Source organism: Sylvia atricapilla, chromosome 3, assembly GCF_009819655.1.
Source record: "Sylvia atricapilla isolate bSylAtr1 chromosome 3, bSylAtr1.pri, whole genome shotgun sequence".
Taxonomy (NCBI): Eukaryota; Metazoa; Chordata; class Aves; order Passeriformes; family Sylviidae; genus Sylvia; species Sylvia atricapilla.
The window spans coordinates 6,061,330-6,082,451 of NC_089142.1; the positions used below are offsets into that span (position 1 = coordinate 6,061,330).

Below are 21,122 nucleotides of genomic sequence, written 5' to 3' on the forward strand. Positions count from 1 at the left end.
GAAAGAAAAAGCAACAAGCCTTCCTAGATGATTCTACTATTTAATACTCCTGCTGTTTTACAGTTCCATGGCCAACTGTTGTTTATAACCATGGCCATGACAAGTTATTTGCATTGGAACACAACTAAGGGACTCCAAGGAGAATTTATACATGTAATTTTTCACTTACCTGTAAAATTTGCAGAGGTGCCATCTGCAGGCATAGTGCCCCTCAGGGTATAAAGAAATATACTGGGATTGTCTTGCAGATAATTCCCTGTTCCTTGGCATTGTGAGGACCATGTGTATAGACACAGACAAGTAGCTCAGACTCAGCTCCAGCTCTCACCCAGTCATGTCATTAGTCATGAGAATGAACAGATCAGCCCCTGCCCCTCGTCCCCTCATGAGGATGTTAAAGTGAGATCTCCTCTCAGTCTCCTGAGGACATTAAAGTGAGGTCTTCCCTCCTCTCCATGCTGAACAGACCATGTCACCTCAGCTGCTCCTCAAAGGCTTCCTCTCCAGACCCTTCACCATCCTCATGGCCTCCTCTGGACCCTCTCCAACAGCTTGGTGCCTTTTTCCTGTTGTGGTCCCATGTAAATAATGATGTTCTTGGATAAAGTGAGTCATGACCTAAATCATGGCATGATGCTTTATGCAAGTTTGAGTGGTATCCTGAAATGCCCTGGGAGTGTCAGAGCAGAATTGAAGGTGGGAAGATGGATCCTGTGTATGAACAAAAATATCTTCACATTTTCTAACAGCAGGTGTGATCTATTGCAAACTGTGTTCTTTTGTTTTTCAGGCACTTAACTGGACATGAGTGGGATGGCATCAGATCAAAACAATTCTTCCCAGGAAGGATACATCCCACACTATCTCCAAAAGGAAGACCCCTTTGCATCAAAACTCTCTAGAGAAGCTGACATCATAGCTGGCTTTTACTTGACAATAATTGGTAATGATTTTATAATTGGTCTTTGAAATATGACTGTGCTGCTGCTTCCTTGCAGCTCTCAGAAATGAGGCAGAAGCTGTTGTTCATTAGATGTGTAATTGCACATTTTTTCATACTAGAAAGAAAAATCTAGGAGGGAGGAGAGATAATGTGTTAGAAATATTGTGTCAACAGTTAATGTCAACAGATAATGATGCTGCAGGTAGCCTAAAGTGACTAGCAGTAGATGTTCCAGCAAAAAGTGAAGGAATATTCATTGTTTTTAATAACTGATAAGTTGCTACTCTGCAGTTTAATTTGTTCTTGGGCAGAATAGGATTTTCCTCACTATGCATTGTAGGTTGTATGACCTGTTTCCACAGCCTCTCTCATGAGCCTACGCGACAGTGAGCACTCTCAGACATGTTCATGTGACCCTTGCTCAGCTCCTGGCATCATCTGTCCTCTGTTACACATCCTACTGAGCAATATTTTCTGCCTAGCACCCTCCCCATCCTTTTGTGTTGGAGTTCTTTACAAGGTTCAAAGTGACCTTGCAAGCAGAATAAATACAATTATCTATTGGTCAGAGCACACCCATGATAGCTGGGACTGATTTCTCTTTAAAGTATTTGCATGCCATGGAGTTATTATTCAGCAGGAAAATGCTGGTCTCTATTTCTTCTAGGGATAAACTGGACCTTATTCTTGATAATTTGCCTTCTTTACTTTATGGAGGAGGGCAGAGTTATGTCCTTTTGTGTCCATATTTGCTTCAACACCAGAGGGAATGGCATGAAGCTGAGTCAGGGCAGCTTTAGCTTGGATATCAGGAAAAGGTTCTTCACCCAGAGGGTGGTTTGGGCACTGGAACAGGTCCCCCGGGCTGTGGTCACAGCACCAGCCTGACAGAACTCAAGAAGTGTTTGGGCAAAGCTCTCAGGCACAGAGTGGGATTCTTGGAATTGTTCTCTGCAGGGTCAGGATCAGGACTTCGATGATCCATGTGAATCCTTTTCAACTTGGGATATTCTCTATTCTATTCTATTCTATTCTATTCTATTCTATTCTATTCTATTCTATTCTATTCTATTCTATTCCATTCCATTCCATTCCATTCCATTCCATTCCATTCCATTCCATTCCATTCTTCTTTATATATTTTAGGTTCCTTTATGCTTTATGGTCTTAGTTCATGCAGTTTCTCACAGCTCAACAGCTATTTTCTCACTAAAACTGATCTGAGGATAGAACTGTCCTACAAAAAACCTGGGCTCTAGGTGTCAGATGTCTGAAGACAAGGTTGAATACAGAGTGATTCCTTGGCATTTATTTCAGTTTTGATTCATTGTCTTGTTCAACAAGTTGTGCACAAAATACCATGCTTTTCTTCTGACTGATCTCAGAAATGTAATCTTTTGCATAGTGGAGGTAGCAGAATTTTTTACTATTATTTCCCTTCTATTTATGTGTCTGTTTATTTCTAATTTATTGAAAAATGAATTCAGAGCAGCAGAGGTGATAGGCAAAGCTGCATCTCAGTGCTTTCTTGCTATTCTCTGTTTTCACACTTTTTTTTCTGTTACTCTGCAGACAGATGTCTTCACTGAACTGTACAAAACAGCCACCACTCTTTTTTTTCACTTAGTTAAGTAAACTTAGCTTTAAGCCCAGGAAATATGTGTGATGGATGAATCTTCCCTATATACACTGTGTTGCCTTGTTGTATTCACTGTATTTAGTGTGGATTTATCCTGTTCCAAAAATTACCCCTATCAGGTGTGAAACATCTTGAAAAATGATCAAATTAAGGCAAGGAACAAAAATCAAAAATTTCTGGTGAAATGACAAAAGCCAACCATAAAGGCACAGACTTTCGTGAACAATGTGAGGAAACTGAAACTATAAGTTTAAAAGGTCTCACAATCATTTTGATATTGGTCTTATGAATTAATTGTATCCAGTGGCCTGGGCCAGGATAGTTCAAGCCACAGCTCTGCTGTAACTTTATGTTTCTGTAAACATGATATCCCACATTTAGCTCTAAATTAACTTAATTTCTAAAGTTTGTGTTTTGTATTGCATTTTACTTGACTAATTTCTTTTCCCTTGTGCGCATAACAAACTTCACTAGTAACATTCATTAGAGCCAATTAGGGTCTTCACATATCCATATAAGTCCTGTGTTTGCATATTCCTTGGATCTATAGAATAAGGATATTAGGAAAAAAACCCCTTCACTAGAAGAATGGTTGAGCACAGGAATGGGCTGCCCAGGGAATGGTGAAATCTTTAGCTCCTGAAGTGTTCAGAAAATGTGAGGAGGTGGCACTTCGTGGTATGGTTTGGTGGGTATGGTGGTGTTCAGTCACAAGTTGCACTTGATCATCTTGGAGGTCTTTTCCAACCTAAATGATTTTATGATTTCATGTCTGTGGTTTTTTGTTATGACTTGTGATTCGGACTAAACCCATCTCAATTTTTCCACTGAACTGCATTCCCTAATCCTTTACAATCCTTTCCCTAATCCCTTCCAAGAAATTGTGGCCCCTCCTGAGGATGTCCTGTGGGGACATCCTGACAGCAGGGGCAGGGAAGCAGGAGGTGGGAAGCCAGGACTGCTTTTGTTTATCTTTTTGCACTTGAGCTGCGTAAGGTGCAAGTGAATTTAAAATTTTTTCAAAAAGGGGAAGAAGCTGAACAGCGAGTGAAGAAGTCTGGATCTTATTAGGAAACTCTGCAGAACTTTTAGGGTCAGACTGGTAGTACAGCTGAAGTATTGTCATTTGAAATAGAAAAATAATTAGGTTTTTGTCTTTGAAGGATATCAGGAGTCTTGACTAGTCTGACAAATTCTATGTGAGTGCATGATCTTTTGTCCTGAATGGTCCATTTCCATTGTAAAAGTGTAGCTTTCTATATTATCTAGGAAAAAAAAAAAAAAACCAGACTATGCACATGGTTAAAAATCCAATTATTTTGTTTTTGTTACTTCCCCCACCAGCTTTTTCATCACTGCCTTGATTGATTCACTGTACAGCCAAGCAGGGTGACAAACTACTGAGCAGGGACCCGCTGGCTGTCAGATCCTCTGAAACACCTCGGCAAGTCACTATTGATTTACAAACTGAAGTGCACTCTCCCTCAGCCTGTTATGAAACAGCTTAATTGAAAACAAAATCCTGAACTATGCTTTTTTTTCTCCTTTTCCTTTTCTTCTCTTTTCTTTTCTTTCCTTTTTTTTTTTTTTTTTTTTTCCTGATGGTTTAGTGCTGGTCTTTGGTTGGAGAAGTGGAGGTTTATTTCTTCCACTGGCTATTGTAAACTTTCCCCTCTTGCTGCAGGTTGTGTGTCTCAGCCTGGCTCTGTCTCTACAGGCGTCACTTTTTTAGTTTTCACATCCTTGCCTTTTGTCTGTATATATGTAATAATGCCATGGTGCCACGGACAGCTCTCCTGGAAAAGAGCCTCTTCTGTATATCTGAAAGCCAATTTTCCCTGTTTCCAAACCACCAGAGCTGGGAGCCTGCTCCAGCAAGAACTTCAGCTGAAAGTCATTTCATAGCAGGAGACATGGAGCATTATATGCCTCATCAAAGGAGATTATAAAGTTTTGATCACCAAGGAGTTAAAAAAAAAATCAGATGAAAAAATTTCTGATTCAGGCATAGACAAAAGGCAGCAAAAATTATCAATGGACCCCTTCCAGCCATGGGATTAGGAGGGCAGTGGGCTGAGGGCTTCTGAAACATTGATATTAATAATGAGCAGTGGTTTCAGAGCAACTTGGCAACTTCAGAGCTACTTGGCTGATAGAGATATCTCTCTAGACTGCCAGTCAGTTGAAAAAGATTCAGGAAAATGTCAAATGCTTTCAAAAGATATTTCAAACTGGATGCTGGCATTCTAGTTATCCTAAATATCACTGGGGAGGAAAGTGGCATTAAGATAAAAAAGGATTAAAATATATGAAAAATGCTCTCAGGTTTGAGGTTCATTCACTCAGCTTCAAGGAAGAAAATGACTCATGTGAATACCTCTATCTGCTTATAATTCAGATTAAATTTGCACAGCCATCAGAGTAGGTTGTTCTTAAAATATAATTCATGAAGGGTAAATCAAATTTGATGAGAAACCCTAAGATCAATAATAAGCTGCTTCTGTCCTTCTGTTTATTTTGTAAAATAATATAGAAAAAAATACTGTCAATATAAAAATAAAAAGTTTCCAATAAATGTTGCATTTAACACAGAAAAATTCAAAATTAAAGTATTTTTCTCCTGAGTTTGGTGAACTTTTGGTTCCTCAGACACTCATATTTCTTGATAAATAATTTGGTTTTAGCATCTGGGAACCATTTCTCTCTCTGCCTTGCGGATGTTCCCAGGTTTGGTTTCTTGATTTTGTGGAGACAAGGCACCCTTGCAAGGGGATATACCATTGATGGACCAGAGTAACCAAAAAATACACATTTAAATACTAGATTATTTATTACTGAATTACCAAATTAATCACTAATTAATCTTCTGGCCTGCCAGAAGATTCTGATGAAAATTACGTGGAATTCAAATATCCAACAGTTGGAGAGGGCAGCATTGCTGGGAGGTTGGAGGGTGCTGGGACCTTCTGGAAACAGAGATTGCCCTAGGAGAGCCCTGTAGACAAGGCAGCACAAAGGGTGACCCTGATGGCTTATCAAGAGAGGAACATTGGGTTGTTTATGACTTTTTGGAGTAGTGTGATGAGTTTGCCTCAGGAAGTAGCCAAGTGTAGGAGAAGGGAATACAGGGAAGTAAGAGCTGTGTTAATTAGCTAATGTGGCCTCCCCCCTGATGAGTCACAGCTGCACCCAATAAAGACAAGTGTGATAAAATGGAGTGGGTTAGCTGGAGAGGCTCATCATGGCAGGTCATGGATGTGGGAACCTTGAGGAGGAAGGATCCTGGCAGGGTGAGAATCCCTGCTCTGAGGTCAGTCTGGGGCTGCAGTTGGAGCTGGAGTTGGAACCTGCGGTCACAGTCTAGCCAGGTGAAAGCCTGCAGTCAGTCTGCAAACTGATAGAGTCAGTGTTTAGCCAAAAATAATGAGCAGTCAGAGGCTGCAATGGAAACCTACAGCAGGAGCTTGCTGCAGCCAGAGTCAGTGAGTGGTTGGTGTCAGGAGGGCTGAGGTGTAAAGAGGAAAAAACCAGGACCTATTGTATGCTGTGATAAACAAGAAATCCGTCTTGGTTCATTTCTACCCTCTAACAAGAGAGCTGCTGCAATAGCCAAGCACTCAGGACAATACTCAGAGTGGGATGAGGAGGAAATAGGCAGAGAAACAGGTGATGAAGACAGGAAGATTCACTCCCAGTTACTGCAGTGGGCAAACAGGCTCCTTGAGAGGAGTAAGTTCAGAATCATGGACCCACAGAATGGTTTGGGTTGGATGGACCTTAAAGATCATCTTGTTCCACTTCTCATCACATTATTCCAACCTCCAAAGCTTAACATTTAATTATTGATTTAGGTAGTGAGAAACAAAGGTGTCAAAGCTAAAATACTAATGGAAAACACCCTTCCTCACCCTTTCCTGGGCTGAACTTCTCTCCAACATTTCCGTCAGTGCTGTTGTAGGTCCCTTTCATAAGGCAATGAAGGGACTCCTTGCTCTTCACTCTTTTCCTCTGCATTTCCCTCCTTACATGTCTGCCTTGATCTGCTGTGAGGCCCAACGGAACATGGTCTCTTTGGGTTTTTCACCTGGCTGCATTAGAGGAGTGTTGTGTGTTGTCCTGTGTTTCCACAGCAAAACTCTCACTCTGACCTTAAACTCTCTTGACATGAGTTAGTGAAGAAACATTTTCCTTAAGGGAGCTGGAGATCCTAAAATTTTCTGTACAGGTGTGATTAATACCATGGCAAATGAACCAGTTGCAGTGCTGGTACCTGTGGATCCTTGGGTGATGATATGGAAAAAAATATGTCAGCCAATATGAGAAGGATCCCATGCATTGAATTCCACCTGGAAGTTAAAATCAGATTAATCAGATTTATTTTATGATTTTTCTTATGATAGAAATAAACTTTGATTTAAGATTTTATATTGATATATATCATTTTATATAATTATATATAATATTATAATGTAAATTAAACTAGAAATGAAACCCTCAATGTCTGATTAGAGTATTTAATAAAATTGAAATTTGTCAGATTCTGTGATTACAGAGATCTGAATTTCATCCTCGTGGCTGTGTAGATGTTTTAGTGAGAACTGGCTTGGATGGAGCAGAGGAATTCTGGGGTTTCTGTTTTGGGCATTCTTTCAATGGCTGTGCATTGCAATGGTGAAAGCAATGCCCTATTGTACAGGGGAAAACAGCATTTGCTGTGGGAGGGACCTGTCTGCAGTCGAGGTCTCTGTGAGCTGTGCAATGACAATGAGGGGATCATGTTCCAGACTAAAATGCCCAGCCTTGATGGGACCACAGGTTCAGGCTGAAAAGATCAGGGAATTTCACAAGGAAGATGGAGTATTGCTGTTTTTGAGGATGATTTTAATTTGAATGTTATTCTATTTTCCATTATTACAGGGATCCTTTCAACTCTAGGGAATGGGTATGTTATTTTTATGTCTTCAAAGCGAAAAAAGAAGCTGAGACCTGCTGAGATAATGACTGTTAATTTAGCAGTGTGTGATCTGGGCATTTCAGGTAATTTCATGTTTTTATTTTCCCTCATTTTTACTATATCACCATTCTGCCTGGCAGCAGCAAGAGACATTCCTCTGGAAGTCATGGGAGCACCAAATGCATTTTGCTGCAGATATTTCTGCCTTATTATTTGCATGTAAATAATAGGAGAGGATGGAAAACAACATTCCTGTACAACTCAATGGGAAGAAATGAACAGTACAGAGGAAAAACTAGGGCTGATTTTATCAAACAGGCAGAGCTCCTGTTCACCCCAGCACTCGCAGGTCTCCAAAGGCAGCTTCCATGTGCACCCTGACACAATAAGCACAAAATAGCTCAGTATTACAGGTGCCAAAACCTACATTTTCTTGCCATAGGGTGAAATAGAAAGGGTCCAAATGCCTCAAAAATACATGTTTAGCCTAATAATTGTAAAATGCCAGTGGTCATCAGCCCATCAAAGCTAATAGTTTTCTCTCTAGTGGCCATCCTCCTTTGTCTCTGGATCAGAAAAAATAAGCATATGTGTCAATCTGTAGAGAATGAGCCAGCTGGGAGGATTTTTATTTCAACCCCACAGTCTGGATGTCCTGGCATTGGAGGAGGGAGCTTTGGAGAGGTTTATCCAGAGCTGCAGAGATGGATGCTTTGGCTCTTGACACTAGACTGATTCAGCTGCTCATGGGTAAATACAAGGAACGGGCTGGATGTCCTTCAGAAGAGGATGTTTTGGATGGCAGACAATACAATAGGTATCAGAACCCAGCTGACCATGGGATCTCCCCAGTGCCATATAAATGGAATTATATTCCCATGCTTGTAGAGTCATCCATGCCCTATGTGTTGCATACACTGGGACCTCTGCCCTCAGCTCCAGTCCCCCTTTTCCTACCCTTGTCTCTTCCAGATGCTTTTGCCCTCATCTAAATGCCAGAATACCACTGAACAATATAAAATGATGGCTTCCAGACTGATGCTTGTTTGAGCTTTCACGGCACAAGATCAAAGATCTGCTCATCCAGTAAACATAGATTTCTGAGGGAAATACTAATTCAGTAGAAGAAAGATGTTGGTATAAATATCACTGCTACCACACAGAGAAATCCCATTTATTATTTCTTTGGCATTTCTGTCATGAAAACACTACTTCCATCTCTTAACACTTAGAAGTTAAGGAAAAACCGCAGACTGGCTTTTCCCTCCTCTGTGATATTCCCATTTTCTTTGTGTTTTAAGAATCTGTATTATAAGGCTCATATTAGTCACTCCAATGAGAAAGAATGTTTCAGGAGAATTTCCCCAGCTTTATATTCTGAGTGTTGCCCAGACAAGCTGTGGCTGCCCCATTCCTGGAAGCGTCCAAGGCCAGGTTGGATGGGGCTTGGGGCAATCTGGAATAGTGGAAAGTGTCCATGTCCATAGCAGGGGGTGGAATGGGATGGTGTTTAAGATCTCTTCCAATTCCAAAATATTCTGTGATTCTATGATCCTATGAATTTAAACAGATATTTCCCAACCATAAAAACTCTGTGTCCCAACCATTCAAACTACAGCTTGTTTCTTGGTGTGAGGGCTGCCAATGTCTCTGTTCAGGTTTGTCACCACTGCACCCCTTGGTCACCTCGCTTTTGTCCATGGGGATCTCAATCCATGTGGGGTTTATATTTTGGAATTAAAAATAGTGATTGCCAGAGCCATGCTTGGTTTTCTCTGTTCTCTAATTTTTTCCTTTTTTTTTTAAATTAATGGAATGTGCTAAATTTAGACATGTGATGGGTTCTGTCGGCTGGACAAACTGAAGGTAGGGTTTTTTTTTTCCACGAAATTTTCATATTTCACGTGTCTTAACTCTTTTTGAAGAAAAGAGTTCTACTTCCTGCAGATTTCCACAGGGTGGCACCAGCCCCTTGTTCAAAGCTGCATCAGACTCATTCTGCACTGACACCGTGCTCTGGGCTGCTCTGAGTCCTGTGCTGAAGAGAATTTTGATTTTGTGCAGAGAAATGTGTCGGCCTTTAAAACTGTCAGTCACTTGTATGCCTGAAGTTGCTGGCTTGATTGTTAGCACATAACCTAGACCTTGCCATATTTAATGTTTTTCTTGAAACCTTTATCACTGAGGTCAGCTTTTGCTTGAAAAATTAAAATTGCATTTATTCTGCTTGGAGAAAAGCACATCATGCATTGATCTGAGCACATCGTGCAGGTCCAGGCAGAACTTGCCTTACAGGCTTAGGCTAAAGGAAAGTAATCCAAAACCACCTTTTTTAATAATTTATCTGATTTTGAAGGGTTTTCAATCCTGATGCTTTTGTCATAGAAGATGAAGGAAAGGTAATTTCCTGCAAGATTCAGTTTCAGAAGAAATGCTTTAATTTTCAGTTAAGAATGAGAAGAGAATGCATGGTTTTACATCAGTTCAATGCGAAATGAGTATTTTTAGGAGTATTTTTAGGAAAAATATTTTCCTGCAGATAGCTTCAACAAAATAGAGATTTTTGTCTTGGTTTCTATGAATGGGTTACCTTGTGGGAAATACAGTTTGCAGGATTATTTTTGCCCTCTCATAAGCGAATTCACTGAGCTCCTATGACATTACAGACACTGTGGTTCAGCCAGGGAAACCAGCCCAGGGAAGCTGAATGTTTTCAAATCCTTGAGGTGTTCTGGCTGTTCCTGTGAAGGAAGGAATACAGTCACAGGAATGTGGAGTTCAATATTTAATGTTGTTTGAATGTTGCAGTTGGAATGCTCAGGCCTGGGAGAATTTAAGATCAGGCTGGTAAATAAAACTGAAGTTTTTGAAAAACAGATGCCCCTAGATTATAAATTTTTGAGTTTTCTGTTCCAATAAAGTTAATTTTTTTCTTTGCCTAAATTAAGACCAAGAAAAAGGTAATAATTAGGAGAAAGAAGAGATTTCCAACTAGATAATTACAATTTTCAAACTTTCTCTTTGTCACAATACTTACAGAAATATGAAAAATATAAACCTGCTTTAAGGTGAGAATGGAATATTATTTGACCAAACTTCACTTCTTCCATAATACAGCACTCATTTTTACCTGTGGAGGAATGAGCCGAAGCGCCACTAAGAAAAAGCCTCAAAAATAGTCACTCATTTCCCATCTCTTTGGGGAAGCTTAGAATGTTTTGGTATCTGTGTGCAGTGACTTGCTAGGAGACACCAAAGAAATGTGTGGCATGGAGAGGAGCTGAAGCCACTTCTGTAGCTCAGGTCCATATTTTTCCTTCCCATCTAACACTTTACCTCACTGTGTATCCTACTGCTGGGCCTTGGCAGGTTTGAAGAAGTCCTTTTTGAAGGCAAATTTCTTTACCTTGTGCATGAAGACACCCATTTGGCTACAGGGATTTAGACTAAGTAGATTTGTGCTTGTTTCAAGTTCTGACTCACCTTCAGCCATCCTGTTTAGGTACTGGCCTGTGGATTTTACATATACTCTGATTGTTTCATAATGAGAAGACCCTGCCCATGATCGACTCCGGAGTGTTGGTTTACCTCTGGTCCATATGGTTGATAGTAAAGCACCTATTTCCAGCCCTTCTGCAGGTTTGGCTTATCCTACCACATCATGGGTGCCATGGGATCTACCTACAGCTGTTTTAGGCTGAGTCGTGTGCGTGGAGCCCTCACAAGCCATGGAATCACAGAATGCTTTGGGCTGGAAAGGGCCTTTGAGACCATCTTGTTCCAACCCCCTGCCATGGGCAGGGACACCTTCCAGTGTACCAGGTTGCTCCAAGCCTCATCCCACCAGGCCTCCAACACTTCCAGAGATGGAACATCCATAGATTCTCTGGGCAGCCCACCACAGTAACTCATCACGCCCACAGCAAAGATTTTCTTCCTAAGATCCCATCTAAATTTACCCTCCAGCTTAAAGTCATCACATACTGTGCCTGAAGCCCTTTCTCCACGTTGCAGAGCACTTTTACACGTATTAGCTCTGTGCAAGGGAGAGGGTTTGCCTTTCTGATAAAAGGAGGTTTTCTCAAGGATGGATTTTATCAGTGGGCTAACATTCTCTTCTCCTTTTGAAGTCGTAGGCAAACCCTTCAGCATCATCTCCTTCTTTTCCCACCGCTGGATGTTTGGGTGGATAGGCTGCCGCTGGTATGGGTGGGCTGGTTTCTTCTTTGGCTGTGGGAGCCTCATCACCATGACAGCTGTCAGCCTGGACAGGTACCTGAAAATCTGCCACCTGTCCTATGGTAAGACAAAGATGTGTCTATATATAGATAACTGTACTGTAACTGCAGAAAAGCTGTATGAAGTGTTGTAGTTTACTGAAATAATATTTAAGCTCTTCAGAATATTTTGCTTAAATACAGACAGGGGAACACAGAGGAGACAAACATGTTTGTATGATCCAAGAAATCCCAGGTAAATTCATTTTCCTGGACATAACACCCTCACTGTTGTCCCTCTGCTGTCTGCTTAAGCCATGAGTATTTGTAACACCTTACAGATAAATCACTTTGTATCTATCAAGGCCTATTAGCGTTAACAGATGCAAGTACTGCATATATTTCAGGGTCTTATGGACCAACACATAAAAGAAATTCCTTATTAGATGTCTAAATTCCTCTGCAGTGTGTGGCAAGCTATTTAAAACACCTAAGAGATTTGGAAGGGCAATAAGTCATATTGTGAAATAGTGTCTCAAATATGGAAATGGAACCTGAGAGGATGAAATGAATTTAGCAGTGTATTACCACCATATCCATCATATCTTGTACCTCTAGAATGTGATGTATTATAAGCTTCATTCCTTCCAGTTAAATGATATTGTCACAGTTTAGAAAATATATTCTTGCATTGTGAGGAACTAAATTCCCATCCAAATACAGAGAATGCTCAAGGTGACTTTACAAATAATAAACCCCTTGGCTATGTGACTTGAAGGACACAACAAACTTCTTTATAATGATATATAATATTGATCACATTAAGTTGTAAAGAATGTGGGCAGCTAGGAAGTGTAAGGCAGTCTGTGCAAGCAGATAAAAGCTGTGGTACTATGCTAAGATGTGCTATCATAGACCCTGGTGTGTCTATATTTTTTCCTTACATGGGAGTACAGGGGAGGTCTCCTTAGCTGAATTTTAGATACACCAATATTATTAAGCAGGATTTCAGTTCTTTCCATAGAAGCTTTCTCAAAATAATTCAGTGGTAACCCAAATCACAGACAATTCTTCACAGACTTGGTGAGCTGAAATGAATATTTCATGGCTGGCTGTATTCATGCCACGAACTGTGGTGTTTAACATGACATCTTAGTTCACAGGAAGTGGCAACATTTCAAAACCTTTATTCTCAAAGATTCTGATCATGGTGGTCCATACAAAATGACGAAGAGCAAAAATGTTACTCTTTTAATAGTTATGTTATTGCTGCTTCATTTTTCCACCCCTGAACACAACAAACCACCTTTCTGTCTCTCAGCCATCACACATGAATACATCATTTGTCAGGCAATGTTTGTTTCCCTTCCAGTGACCTGGACATGTAAAATCAGCAGTGAAGGGATGCTGGACACATCCAAATACAGGTGTTTCTTTTTTAGTTTTTGTTCTAAGTCACTCTGAAATCCTGAAGAAATCCCCTTAATATTAGTGTGAAGTGAGTGAAAACTCTTCTGTGAGTCAGAGGCTGCAAAGGAGTTGGAAGTTCCAAGACAGAAAATGTTGTAATTCCAAATTTCTGCAAAAATTAAAGGTTTAAATTTCTTAGTCCTATCTGAGTCGTACATGTTGAACATGTGGGTGATGATGAAAACCCTGCAAACTATAGAAACTTTTTCTATATGAATTAGAGCCATATGAAAGGTGAGCAGAGAAACAGTGTTCTGATTTTCAGGAATTCTATTTGCATTTACTTAAAAAAAAGTGCAAGGATACATGAAAACACCTATTGCAGATACTTCTGACAGGACACATACGGTGATTTTTCTTTACTGGAAAAGAATGAAAAAGTAAAACGAAGTCTTAGATGTCTTATTTCCACTGTAAGAAATTTTTTCAGTCTCTGAGTTTGAGCTTTAGTCAGGTAACATAGGAGCGAAAGAATAGGAAAAATCCTAAGCTGCATTAAAGAATTGAAAGTACTGGACAAGATTCCCATGACTGTTGCTGAACTGGTTGTTTGGATTTCTTTAGTTTGGACTCTTCTCGGTTGTAATTCACCACAAATTGAAGCAAAGATCTGAAACAAGGAGAGGTGAAGCCTTCCATGGGAATGTGCCTTTGCCTTCACGAGGCACAGCATGACCTCAGGGTCACTATGGACACCTGCAAAGAGCCAAGATAAACACGACAGAGTTGTTGTCAAACAGTCAAATCCCCTCATATTTCATAGAATCATGGAATGGTTTGGGTTCCAGGGGACCTCAAGTACCACCTAGTTCCAAAGGCCCCACAGGGACAGCTTCCAACTAGACATTATTTCTCACAGCTGACAGGATCTGTGTGGGACCAGAATGTTGTTACCTCCTCGAGGGTGGGTTACCTCCTGAGGACTGCCAGCAGCCTCAGAAAATGGCTTATAAAAATAGTGAGATGGCATGATGAGAGGTGTTTGAAAAACAAAAGATTTAATAAAGACAAAAATAATAAACTATACAAGAGTGAAATAAGTGTGCAAAGTGCAGGGAGGATCCTTGCACTTGCTATTACACCCTGGAAGTATGTAAGTCTCTATTTGGGGTTTTGGCATGCTTCCCAACAGAAATTGCTACAAGTCTTGAGTTGCATTTCAAGGTTCCAACAGGTGCCTTTGCCCTGGCACAAGCCCAATTCTGGTGAGAAGAACATTGAAGTCTCTTGTTCTTTGCCTTATAAGTGAAACAAAGAATGAAACCTAAATCCTTTCCTGATATGGGAACACCTGCTAAGGTGTGGGGATGCATTGCTACGCACAGCTGCATCCAGCCTGGCCTTGAACACTTCCATGTGCCACAATATATTCCATCGTGCCAAACACATCTAGGCATGAACTTGTAACTCTTGAACTTTCTTCCAGGTACCTGGCTTAAGAGGCATCATGCATTTATCTGCCTGGCAATAATCTGGGCCTATGCTACATTCTGGGCTACAGTGCCTTTTGCTGGGGTGGGGAGCTACGCCCCCGAGCCCTTTGGGACCTCCTGCACTCTGGACTGGTGGCTGGCACAGGCTTCAGTGGCTGGACAGGTTTTTGTTCTGAGCATCCTTTTCTTCTGCCTCCTGTTCCCAACTGCTGTGATTGTCTTTTCCTACGTCAAAATAATTTTAAAAGTCAAATCATCCACCAAAGAAGTTGCTCACTATGATACCAGGATCCAGAACAGCCACATACTTGAAATGAAGCTGACCAAGGTAGGTAGGAATGTTTTCCTCAGTTTGCTGTGTTGGATCATAGAAGCAGATTTGGAGACAATAGCATGATGCTCTGAAGGTGTTTTTCTTGGCTTTCTCCCCTGTTACTGTCAAGATGGGAAAAAAAATAGGAGTGGAAACATAATTCTGTGATTAGGACACTTGTGTCCCTGAGATCATGATTCAATCTGAAGGTCTGCCACAGCTTTCCCCTAGGACATTAAAAGTCATACCATCTCCTTGTGGCCCTGCACCCCACCATAAATCACCCTTTGCTTTCAGAAACAGTTGTAAAGACTAATTTAAGGTGTTAGATGTGCATAGGAATCATAACAGAAAACAGAGAGCAGCTTATTGTAGCAGGGAAATAAAACTTTCAGACAGTTTACATTCCTCTGTTAATGAAGATATAAACCAAAATTGGTCCTGTGACATTGCAATTGTTTTTATGCAAATGATTTATCAGTTAGGCTCAGCCATGAACTGCTGATAAAAATGCACTGAATTGCTAAAATTAATTTTCCATCTTAGACCATATCCTGTTTTCCCTTTCTGATTGAATCTATTTTCTGTTTGGCAGTGGTGACAGCCATGATCCTTGATATTGGTTATTGTGCCAGGAAATCTCTCAAAACAAATGCTTGTATTGAACACAATCAGTTTCCTTAGCTATAAAAGATTCACCAACCTCTGTAAGGCATGCCAAGAGTGAGACAAGCAGCAAGTTTTACTTGACTGATTGAATTTTATTTCAATTTTTGTGAGTTGAACTGAGAGTTATATAACACACAGCAATAAGGGACATTATGTCTAAACATATCTGAAAATCTCAGTTATGTACCTGCACAGTCAGTGCTACCAGTACAGCTGGTACAACTTCACTTGCCTTTCAAAAGGATGTTTCAAATTATTACTTTTTTTTTTTTTTTTTTTTTTTTTTTTTTTTTTTTTTTTTTTGTGGTTATTCAGCAAATTTCCTTTGAAGAGCAATGGAAACTTTTGATTTAAGGCCGCAGGTTTTTTTTTATTTTTGCATATTGGAAGGATCATGTAAAACTTCAATGTGATCTGAGTCACAACACCAGTAATTTTCCCTCCTGTCTTGGATCTACATTGGAGAACCTAATGTTGGGATAAATATGTCTCCCTTATTACCCATTTGACTCCACAGCACAATTTATAACAAGCAGGTTTTGTTTGAGATCCTTGGGTCATCTACACTGTTCTTTCAGTGACAGACAACAAAAACAACAGGCTACAGGAAAGGTTATGCAATATCCAAACCCTTTGTGCTTTCTGGTGAATTTTTTTTAGAATCTAATCCTGCTAATTGCCTTATTCCAAATGAGTGCACATGTGCTGCAAGCAGTGTATGCAGCAATAATCTGTCAATGGCAGCAGTATAAAGGCAGATGTTTTTCAGGATGTATGATGGCATGGCATCATTTGACGTGATATCAGGCTGTGACCGAGTGCAGACAGGCTGGTTCAGGTAAAGTATACAGACCACAGGTTTTGGCCAAAACTAGTTTCTCTTTGGTATTTATACTAAACTTTCTTATGGTTACATTTCCTCACGTTATAAGGAGGTCACTTACTAATTTACCGGGAACTCATTTATCAGAACTAAAATATTTACCATAAATTTGCTTTTTAAAGTATCTGCATATTCTAATGGAGTGCAAATCCATGATATGGGTTAGGAGAAATGAATCTAGACATTTTACTAACATTCTGACTCAGTTAAATTCCCAGATTTCAAAAGATCTTTTCTCAAGAACATTCGTAGCTCTGCTATTACCAGTATATTATCCAAAAAAGGAGATTCTGTGTTTCAAAAGCAATCCCCTCCTTGAATAATTTGAATTCACTATCTAGCTAATATTATTTTCTGAAATCTCATTTAGTTTCCTCATATTTAGCCAGACTTTGCTGCATTTTTAAAGACCTGATAGCAGACTCATTAATTGCTCTGTGTCAGGCAAAAGAAAAACAGGCATGAGATAAAGAGGGAAATTTCATTCGTTTTGTTCATTTATATGAAAAAGCAAATTATCATTTTTCTTTCCCATTCAGTGGAGTGCAATTCCCTTGCATTCTGCCTAGCTCTGTGCTGCTGTGGCAGTGTCAGCCCCTCTGGATAAACCCTGCTGTCTCTTTTCTGCTCTCACAAGGTGGCAATGTTGATCTGCGCAGGGTTCCTCCTTGCCTGGATCCCCTACGCCGTGGTCTCGGTCTGGTCGGCCTTCGGACGGCCGGATTCTGTCCCCATCCAGTTCTCAGTGGTGCCCACACTGCTGGCAAAGTCAGCAGCCATGTACAACCCCATCATCTACCAGGTCATCGACTGCAAGTTTGCCTGCTGCCGGCCAGGAGGGCTGAAGGCCAAGAGCTCTTCGAAGAAATCAAGGTAATTTCTTCTTTGGGGAGTAGGACAGTTTTGCTTTCAAAGGTAACAAACTAAGATCTACCAAGAATCACACCTCATTGAATCTTATTTCTTGGTTCGGACCATGACCGCTTTGATTTGGGATTTTCCTTGCCAGGAGAATTTGTAAAGTGTCTGTAGGTGTATAAGGAGAAGCAAGAAGACAGTCCTTACTTGTACAAATCTGGCTGCAACTCCATTGGTATAGTTTGGAAAAAAGCGTCACTGGTTTTAATGGGTTTTGGATCAATCCTGTATTCCTAATCCTTTTCTTTCACATCATCATATGAGTTTCCTCCAGGAGGTGTTGATGACCTCTATTGCCAGTGAAGCAAATGGATGAGAATTGTGCAAAATCCTTCCATTACTAACCTGTTAATACTGTGCCTTTCAGCCACAGAATCAACAGGGCGAGACAATAGTTCTTCAACCGCCCAGCAGGTACCATTTATACCAAGGAAACCCACCTCAAACCAGACAAATCGAAGTGTAATTGTCTCATAAGAAAGTCTCCTTTTTTATTTACAACCTTCAGGCAAAATTTGTGCTGCACACCTGTGGAATTCCTGAAAACACTAATTATGGTCTTGAAGGAAAATAATAGATCTGAATTATGCCAGACGAGAACCCTATTTTGGTGGTTGAACAACGCTATAATGATAGTTGTTAACCTGACAGTGTAGATTGTCACAAACACCACACCACACATAAGTGACTGTGAAACAATAGAATTCTAGTAATTTGCTTCAAAGGCCTAAACCATATGTGCCTTGATAGAAGCATGAAGGGCGATTTTATCATTCATATTATTCCCTTAACAATTCCAGCGTTTTTGTTGTGTTGCTCAGTTAGTCAATCTTGAGCTTCCACAGCTTCTCATAGCAGATCATTCCATAATCTTGCTCTGAGATTCATTTCATCTGCCCAACATACAGAGTTTATATATGTTGTAAATATCTGAGGTGTTGAAATTACAGTTTTCCAAGATCTCCTCTGCAGTTTTAGTCAAATAGGGCACAAATTTGAAGTAACCTTTTTGGTAGCTGGATTTGTGTTCAACATCTGAAGGAGTCTCACCCAGTCCCTCAAGCTGAATGCAAACTGGCTCCTCTAGCCCTGTGCAGTGAACAAAATGATCAGGAGGAGCCACTTCCCAGGAGCAGGAACTTAATTTCCAGCTTGGTGGGAGCAAAATGACTATTGTACCCTCTTTGCCCCGCAGGACATATACAATATCTGCACACAGGGACTCCACAGCGATGGATGAAACCCAGCTGGAAGCATGAGGGCTCATCTCACACACAGCAGATGAAAACCTGATGAAAAACAATCCTACTGGCTCAAGTTTCTGGTTCTGTAAATGAAGTAAAACACGATGACAGGTTTATCTTACTCCCTATTCCTATGTACAATGTACAGTTCTTTCCATCCTGACCAAAATAGTATGTTAGAGTTGGGCAAATATTCTAAGTACTCAGAGGAAGAAGAAACAGAGAAAAATTATTTATAGTAAAAATTTCCTTCACTTCAGATTCTTTAAAATGGCCTTTTGTTGTTTTTCTTAGCTCTAACAGAAATGATAGTTTGAGCAATATTTTCCCCCAGGGAAAGGAAAGTGTTCATAAAGGCTAGTTTTAGTTTACCAAAGCTAATCTCCCTAAATTCCTGCTGCAGTCACTGGAGAGCTGGAGCATGAGAAAAAGGATTCCTTAGAGGACAAATCTGAGTTGGAGCTTCACTTCTCAGGGCTCTGAATTACACAGTGGGGAAATATCAGCTGACTGATTCCCCTGGTGAGCATCTCTCCAAACATAAGGCAACAAGCTGTGTTAATCCCACTTTGACTTCAGTCCTTCAATATTCAGATATATTTTGATTTTAGTCATTGCGAAGTCAGAAGTGCCTCATACGCAGGATCACTTTGTGAGATATAGAGTAACAATTCCTTACTCAGTTGTGAATGAAAAGGGAAAGGTCTCTTGCTCAAACTGTAGATTCATTTAGGAGTTATGAATAACGTAATAAAAAAAGCGGAACTGAAATAAAGTCAGCCCAAGCAAACCAATATTTCAGACATTTTTTTTCATTCTCTGGCAAAAATTACAATGAAATATGATGGCAATAAGCAGAAAGATTTGATAACTGAATTTTTGCTATGTATTTTACTCATCACAATTCTAAATGAGATCAATTCACGAGATATAAAATGGCAAAACATTCCTCAATCCAAACTATGAAACCAGATTCAAAACTGGTGTGTTTGTGAAAAGGATCACAGCACTGGTAATAGAAGAGTCTTTCCAAAATGCAGCTGTAGGGTAATTTTTAAACACTAAGTCCTGGAAAGATAAGGGTTAGTAATTACTTGAGAGAACGAAGTTCTGTAAGTTCCTAATGCATTCAACAGAAAAACAATGTGTCTTAAAATGACCTGCAGAGTAAGACAGCCAAAAACACTTATGTTGGATAGAAGACATAATTATTCCTATTATCTTCTTTATCTCGTTTGGATTTATCTTAAGGTGGAGGCATCACTACAGGTCAAAAACAAGCATTTCAGTAAAAGAAGATTTTTAATGCTTAAAATAATGATTTTTATGTTTCTATGTCATTTCTTCAAGAAGGATATGATTCTATTAAAAATAAGTTAATCAGTCTCCCACACAGATTTAAGCTAACTGATATTAAAAAAAAAAGTTACAAGGGCAAAGCTTTCTTCTGAGTTGTTCCTTTAAGGAAGTGTGCTGGTTTTGCATTAATTGATTTGTGGTGAAAAGGGAAGAAGGAAGTGGGATTTGAACCCATGTCAAATGCCAAAAAGCATTTGTAAAAGAGTTTCAATTACTTTCCTGTTTAATATTTCCTGTTTAACACTAATTTTTCCTACTGTTTTTTCAGAATTGTGTTTAACATGCATTTTCTGCCATACTGAACAGAACTTCTTCTGTAGCTGATCCATGGTGACGTTAATGTTGCTTTATACAAAAATATCATAAAGGTTTAATCTGTTTGTTGGCATGTCCCAGCACTCCCATTCTGCAATTGCTATTTTATCAAATGATATTCAGGCCACATTGCAGAAGCAGAATTTTGTTGAATTTTCCTAAAGTATTGCTTCCTTCTCTGCAATGCTTTAGCAAAAGAAGTTTGAATAAAAATGAAGAGAACTTGCAGAGGTACTAAGAGTTGCCACGTTATCTATACATTGCTTTGTGCTTATTTTTCCCCAGAAGTTGAGTTTTTTCATTTCTACCAACCTTTCAGCATAAGACAAATTTCTATCTTAACTATGATTGCAAATTGTGCCCACAAATTGATCCAGAGCAGAAGGCATCTTTGACAATATCTGCAGACTTGGTGATGAAGATATGAGCAACTTTGCCTGCATCTTCCTACAGCTTTTAATATTTTCTTCATTCAGGTAGACTTTTAATTGTATGTATAGGTGTTTATCAAAAATAGGATGTGATGTAAATCAGATGTACATTGCCCCTATAAATGAGATTAGCTGGAGCAACACTATTGCTAAAATTGTAGGAATTAGTCGCTACTGTAAGTAATTTGGGTAAAGATTTAGGGGTAAAACAAGTCACAATTTGTGCATGAACACTTCCTTTAATTTAAATTAGGGAAGCCTTCCTCTTAATTTGTTAAAATGATGTACTTTCCTCAGAATTGCTGCTGGGTCATCCCAGAAGTGGATACACACT

The 21,122-nt window shown here is 39.8% G+C and overlaps 1 protein-coding gene across 1 annotated transcript; it reads left to right on the plus strand.

Annotated features, from left to right (window-relative positions):
* Positions 1–633: 633 nt before the first annotated feature.
* Positions 634–18,698, plus strand: LOC136358363 (opsin-5-like). Its single transcript, XM_066314292.1, is given in 8 exon segments — positions 634–676; positions 679–751; positions 753–943; positions 7,500–7,619; positions 11,667–11,837; positions 14,650–14,984; positions 17,159–17,394; positions 18,635–18,698. Coding segments are annotated over 8 exon segments (1,233 nt in total).
* Positions 18,699–21,122: the final 2,424 nt, after the last annotated feature.